Source organism: Gavia stellata, chromosome Z (assembly GCF_030936135.1).
Source record: "Gavia stellata isolate bGavSte3 chromosome Z, bGavSte3.hap2, whole genome shotgun sequence".
NCBI classification, from domain to species: Eukaryota; Metazoa; Chordata; class Aves; order Gaviiformes; family Gaviidae; genus Gavia; species Gavia stellata.
Window position 1 is genome coordinate 11824344 of NC_082637.1, and position 7057 is coordinate 11831400.

Genomic DNA, 7057 nt, shown 5'->3' on the forward strand with positions numbered 1-7057 from the left:
ATTAGCTCTGTTCCTGAAACCTGACAAGTGATTTTTTAATGGCCACACATGACAATGAATGAACTAGAACTCTGAAGCCAGGTTTTCCAGGTTCAGCCTTGCTAGTGGAAGTCTTCCTGCAGTAATTTCATATACGCATTTCTACCTTGTGTGCTATTACTGTTCAGCAAGACATAGCAGCAATAAAGCTGCTCCTATATGCCTTTTACAAGTTAAACGTGTAGGAACTTGCTGTTCCACAATGGTTCACAGTGTTCAGTTCTGTACACTTAAGGGATCCAGGTCAGACAGCCTTGCCGGTGTGTGGACCCAAGGAAGGTATTTTCTATCCCTTAGCTTCCAGGCAACTCTCTGGAGAGCAGACCATGCAGTCTGCTTAAGATGAAGTGTACCTTCATTTTTTTTGCGGCACTTGTCAGATTCCTCAGCCCAAGAAAAGTGAAATTCAACATGGAAAATGTGTCTAGGTGACCTTGGGATGTGGAATGCTCCTCAGGGCAACTCAGTGAATTGTGTGCTAAGCCTTTTCTCATGGAAATGCATGTCACAGGGACATGGCAACCCTAAGTGGTCTTATGTGGTTCGTTGGGTAGGTGTCAGCAAATCTGACCATCTCTACTCTACTTTCAGGATGTGGATGATCGTTGGAGCATGCTGTTTCCTCAGCTATATGTGCCGGGCCAGGAAAACCTCTATTTTAACAAAATGGTGTTTGTCAAGTGCATGTTGCAAGGGATCTACAGTTCCCTCATCCTCTTCTTCATCCCCTATGGGGCCATGTACAATACAATGAGAAGTGATGGGAAGGCCGTTGCTGACTACCAGTCCTTTGCACTGATGGCCCAGACCTGCTTATTGATTGTAGTGTCCGTACAGGTAAGCTGTCCCAGGTGATGCTTTTAGGAATTAGTTGTTGTTTTATGAAGGCAGCATCTGGAGGGCCAGTTGGGATCTTGAGAGCATCGTATTTGCTGCTGCATCTTGCATTCTTGCAAAAAAAAGTCTCTTGACACCAGATTACTCTCCTCAGTTCAACAGAACAACAGATTTGTGTGTTATGAAGGATCAGAGTGACAAGAAAGCAGGAAGCAGTCTTTGCCTTGGAAAGTTTACAGTCATAGCAGACAAAATAATTAAGGCTGGCAGTAGAGAAGGATGCATTCCAGTTCTATGGGATGGGTTTGAAGCATGGGACTGTCTGTCTGCTATCAGGCAGTTATTTATAGGGTCTAGATCATACATGGCCCCATACATGATGCAGATGCTAGGCCTGCACTTGCTGGAAGAAATAGCTAAGACTTGGGTGGTACAAAATTCAGATGGTACTAGCAGGTGTGAGAGAAATTTCTTAAAAGAAAAGCCAATCAATCACACCTCCCTAGATAATGGTTTCTGCTGCCTGAGGTGTTGCAGGCTCCTTCTCGTAACTTTCAATGCTAGATTAGAGCTTGGGGGTGGGTATATAAGCATGGCTTGTTTGAACTTAGCATCCTCTCTCCAGTACTGGACACTCTTGAATGCCTGAGAAGGGTGCAACAACAGGGCAAACGTAGTAATGCTTGCTTTGAATGGTGTCCCAGCATCCTACGAACTGTGGCTTGGTAGGTATATTTCTTGAAACTTGCATGAATAGCAGTCTTGGAGGCAGGAGTACAAAGATGAGGACAAATCTCTACCTGTGTTCAGCACAGATCTGCTAAATAATTAAAGCACTGACAACAGCTGTATTGCTCCATTCTTTCAGATTGGCTTGGATACCTCTTACTGGACAGTTGTGAACCAGTTCTTCATCTGGGGCAGCCTTTCTGTTTACTTCGCTATCACCTTCACCATGTACAGTGACGGCATGTACCTGATCTTCACAGCCTCCTTTCCATTCGTTGGTAAGCTCTGGGGCAAATCTGGATTGTACTCAAAACGAGCATATTGCAGGGCTTAAATCTGTCGAGTGTTTCTAGTGCTCTAGAGTGCTCTCTAGAGGCAGTAACAGAATATATTGATTGCCTTTTCTACAAGAAATACCAGGGTATTTCTGAGGGCTACTGGGAATGCTTATTTTGAATCCTGTCCACGCAGGTGAACGTGTGCCACGTTCACTTCCTTGCATAAGAATGCATATTCACATGCAGCCACAGGAATGAACCTTTAAATAAACCTACTGAGCTGGCTGGAATGCTTTCTGCTGCTCTTTTATATTCTGTTCCCAAGTATCCAATTCTTACAGATGCCTGGGAGCATTTTGTTTGCAGAAGGATGCGTGCTCTTTTGTAAATAAGTTATAGGAATATAGTTTCAGTATAGGAAACCATAGAAGTACAACATCCAGTTAGACATGAGAAAAATGCCATGTGATTATGGTGAGCCTTCAGCCAGGTTAAAAGGCAAATCCCCAACAAAAAAAATTCCAGTGATGACCAGGTCTTTGGAGTTACTCTACATAACAGACTTCTGAACACAAGCAAAAAGTGAAGGATAACATAAACATGAGTCCGTCTCCTGAGACTTTGACTGGGAGGAAGGTGAAAGCTTAGCAAAGTAATTCATATGTTTTTAATAGCTTGTGCATCCACAGCCAATACTGATACAGCATTGTTATGAGACTGTACTTCTGAAATCCCAATGCTTTTTGTTTCAAGTCTCAGGTTGGTGTATTAACAGTGCCTTTATTTCTGGATGAATTGTTAAGCCAAGACCTGTTTTACCCATCTTCACTGCAGTACCAAGGTGCTTGGTTCAAGTCAGTTGCTGCAATGTGTTTTCCAAGCAGATGGTGACATCCATTGTAAGATGGCTTTTAGTATCAAAAGTGCTGAGTGAGAGAAGACAGAGTGTCTGTCCAGTTTCCAAAGAGGGGTAGTAACTCACTTGCCAGGGGTATTCTCTATCGGCTGCTCTGTTGATACCAGGTAGGTCAAATTAGCCATAATTCTGAGCACCACTTAATAAGGTCTCAGTTGGAAACCATTTTTAAGGGATGTGTTTCTAGTCTGGACTCAGAGAACTTGTTTACTTTAATTTCAGTGGAGTTGTATTACAGCCGAATTTGGCCAACTGAAAAGAAAACATTCAGCGACTTTACTGCCAACAACAGCATCATTAAGCCCTGTAATGAGGGTTTTGCAGACTGTTTGTTCTATCTTACATTTCTTCAGTTTTGGAGAAGCCAAAAGTGAGCACTTTGGTTTCAAAGAAGGTTGCAGTATCATACCAGCACATGGCAGCTGCTCTGCCAACACACCCATTAGGCTATGCTGTCCGTGCAGACACCTAGAGCAACATACGCTCTTCTCCTAAAGGGCTGTGATCCTATCATCTGCTGGGCAGTCAGAGTCAGTACTCCATATGCTTCAAGAAATGGGCCTGGAAAATAAGAAAAAAGTATTCCTCCTTTTGCACTAGAGTCCTGGCAAAAGGTGAGAGGGCTGGACTGCTGCTGAAGAAGGTCTCCTGAACATTTATATCAATCCTTTGCAGTGATTTGACTCTTTTTAAAGAGATGAGGCATTCACTCTGACATCCTTGTCTCTCTGACTTATTGCTGCAGTTGTGTCTGGACGTTGCATTTTTCTTTGCTCAACTCAGACAGCGACACTGGTATTGCTGTTCTCTCTACAGCAAGTTGATTTCACTGTTGGAGATGGTGTCTGCTTTATATTTTGGTCTGTTTGCCAACTGCTTTGGAATCACAAAGAGTGAGAGGTTCAGGTGAAAGATGGTGAGAGGTGCTGCTGTTACGGTTGTAATCATGCTTTTGTTTTTCAGGTACGGCTCGAAACACCCTTAGCCAACCAAATGTGTGGCTAGCGATCTTCCTCAGCATCACCCTCTGCGTGCTGCCTGTAGTTGGCTTTCGATTCCTGAAGGCTCAGTTAAAGCCAACGCCCAGTGATAAAGTAAGGACATACATTACTAAACCAGAAATCCTGCTTACTACCACCTAAGCTTACCGTGGAGCCGTATTGCATGGGCTTGGCATCGCTCAGAGTGTACGGCCCTGTAGGTGCGAGTGCTGCCATCCGTCACAGAATCACAGAATCAGTACGGTTGGAAAAGACCTGTAAGATCATCGAGTCCAACCTGAAAAAAAAAAAAAAAAAAAAAAACAAACCCAAAAAAAAAAAAAACCCACACAAAACCCACGCCACACAACAACAACAACAAGCCACAACCCACCCAACACCACACAGCACCATGTCCATCAAGCTACATCCCACAATGCCACATCCACACGCTCCTTGAATACCTCCAGAGAGGGAGACTCTACCACCTCCCTGGGCAGCCTGTTCCAATGTTTCACTACTCTCTCAGTAAAGAACTTTTTCCTGTCCCCTAGTCCCTCGAGAAGTAGGATTGAATTCGGGTTTTGGCACAACTCAAACAACCTGCAGCTGGGAACAAGGATGAGTTTATTTAGATGTGGATTAGATTGCACTGGAGCAAGGAAGCTGCACTATTTTTAGGTGCAGGGTTTAAGTGCTGCGGCTCAGAGTCACAGGAGTGGCATGTTCCTCCTGCCCTGCCGCCGCACAGTTTTTAGCCTGGCAGCCTGCAGCCCTTCACCCTCCTCCCAGGCATAGGTGTTTGCTGGGGATTTTTTAACTTCAGAGTTTACTTTGTCTGTAGCCAATGGTTACACACCCCCTCCGAGACCAGCTGCCCTCCCATCCCCAGGAATATGAAGATGAGGCCACTAGGGCAAGGAGAGGCTGGGAGAGATGGAGTGGGCAGAGAGCGCACAGCTCCCTGCAGCCAAGGGACCCCTCAAGAACACCAGCACAAACGCAGCTCCCCGGGCTGGCTTTCCAACAGCAGCATCTGCTAAATGCTGCTGCCACCTGGTGCCTCCTCCCTCTTCCTGCACGGAGCTGCCAGACACGGGTGTCTCTGAGCGGAGCCCCAGGGCATGCACCCCAGTGCTCCTCAGTGGCTGCCCTGCCCATCCTTGGGATGTCTGCGAAGCTCCCCAGGTGCTCCAGGACTGTTGGAGAAAGCGGAGGGGAATGCGCGCCTCTTGCAGAGGGGTCGGTGGGTGCTAGAGAGGACTGCGGGGAAGTAAGGTCCTCAGGACACAGCTGGAGGCAGTTCAGGTGGGTAAAAATGGGGTGACTTTACCCTTCAGTTGAGTAGAAGTCCGACACAGCTGTGGCCCAGAATCCCCAGCCTCAGTGCTTGGGTTGAGCATCTCTCTCTAGTGCAAAATCACTTTACTTTTCTACCTCCTCTGGGAAGTGAGTTGGCACAGGAGAGGAGTCGTTGGGTTTCCTGCTGTACGGAGATCCCCAGCTGGCAGTATGAAAGGAACTTAAATTCAGACCTGATGCTTGGAGAGACCAAGCACCTACAGCTGCCCCTGTACCAAGCAGGAATGACAAGGGGCCAGCTGCTGGGGATTCCACCGAGCCGCTGGCACTCAGTACTGGCCTCCTGCCTTTGACAGCCCCTTTCTGAAGAGATGCTGGTCTGCAGACGATCTCGGTGGCCACGTGGGAGCAGAGAGCCCACTACCTGCAAATAAAGTGCATTATTTCATTCCCTTCTGCCAAGGAATATGAGAATCTATTGATCACTATTCTCATCATAAAAAGCTTTTACATACTGGAGATACCCTTTAGTAGTCTGTTTTCTAGATTAAGTAATCCAATTTTTAAACATTTCCTTATTTGTTTTCTGGACTTTTGACTATTGTTGAGATGGATTTCACATTTTGGCTCTTTGACTGAAGCACCAAAAAGAGCTGCAGTAATACCCCAACCAAAGCATCTCAGAGCTGTGAGGAACAATACACTGAAATCATCCCCTCCCATGACTTACAGATAACGCTCCCATTAACAACTTTTAGAATAAGGGTGTCTTTTCCTTTTACCCAGCTGCCATCCTGTGCTGCCTGTTCAGTTCCTGCTCTGTGACCCCATCCTGCCATGATGTTTTGTCAATCATTTTTGGCTTCGGACCCCTGCTTCTGTTGCCTTTTCTTTGATCCTCTTTTACTGTGCTTGTGAATAATGACGTACTTCCCACTTTTTCAATCTTATTTTCTGATGTCAGGTCCTGCTCAAGATCAAAGAAGCCAAAAAGAGGCCACCGCCACCCTCACCCAAGAGACGCCTGCGTCGGACCAGCACCCGCCGCTCTGGCTATGCCTTCTCCCATCAGCACGGCTTTGGAGCTCTCATTATGTCTGGGAGAAACATGCGGCCAAAATCACCTTTTGCCACAACAGGAACATTTTCACCAAATAGTGACAAACATAAACACAAAGGACTGTAAAAAAAAAAAAAAAGGACAAAAAAACAGTAACGCAAAACAAAGTAAAAGGCTGTCAGGAGAGGAGGCTGTGGTCCCTGCAAAGCACAGAGCCGGTGGCCACCCAAAGCTCTGCCCTCCGGGCTACCAAATCAAGGACTTGGGCCTTTGCTCTCACCCACGTGCACCCTCTGACTCCAGCTTCTCTCCCAAAGATGTGTGCTGCTGCCAGGGAAGGCAGGCAGAGTGCATAGAGCTTTTGTATGGTATCCCAGAGGGTCTCCCTGGAATAAGAGAGAACATGCTGCGGGAGGCATCTCCGCCCCCTGAGATTGTTCATAACGCAATTTTTTTTTCTTCCCTTTAACTACATACCTCAGAGCAAAGAGAAGTCCAGGCTGAGAAAAAGGCTGAATTGGCAATGTTTTTCTCATGTGCCTTTGCTTCTGTCATGAATCCATACTGGGCCATATTACTGGGGGACAATATTGACCCCAGGTGTGCCTTAGGCCCAGCCACACAACCCCCAAATCCCCAATCTTCGTAATATGTGTGATTTTCCAGCCTTTTGACTGTACACAGGCACTTCGGAAGGCATGAGTTGGAAATAACCTCCTTCCAAACTAATGGTTAATCGAGTTTCTCAAGGGATGGCCAGTGCCCAAACACCACCCTCTTCCCGCATCTGCAGTGGGGAGGTGCTGCGAGCTCAGAGAAACCCTTAGTTAGTCAAGGGACAAGGACTTGACATTCATCAGCCTGCCCTGTTTTATCTGCATTGCAAATCTGCTCTTGTAAGAGATCATTGTCCGCA

General features: G+C 46.4%; 1 protein-coding gene across 1 annotated transcript in view; it reads left to right on the forward strand.

The window, feature by feature from the left end:
- LOC104255753 (phospholipid-transporting ATPase FetA) overlaps nt 1-6568 on the forward strand; it is a 67716-nt gene extending 61148 nt beyond the window's left edge. The window contains 4 exon segments of the mRNA XM_059833728.1: nt 631-876; nt 1745-1883; nt 3763-3893; nt 6046-6568. Of these exon segments, the coding sequence (XP_059689711.1) occupies nt 631-876; nt 1745-1883; nt 3763-3893; nt 6046-6267 (738 nt within the window). The 3' untranslated portion in view covers nt 6268-6568.
- Nucleotides 6569-7057: the final 489 nt, after the last annotated feature.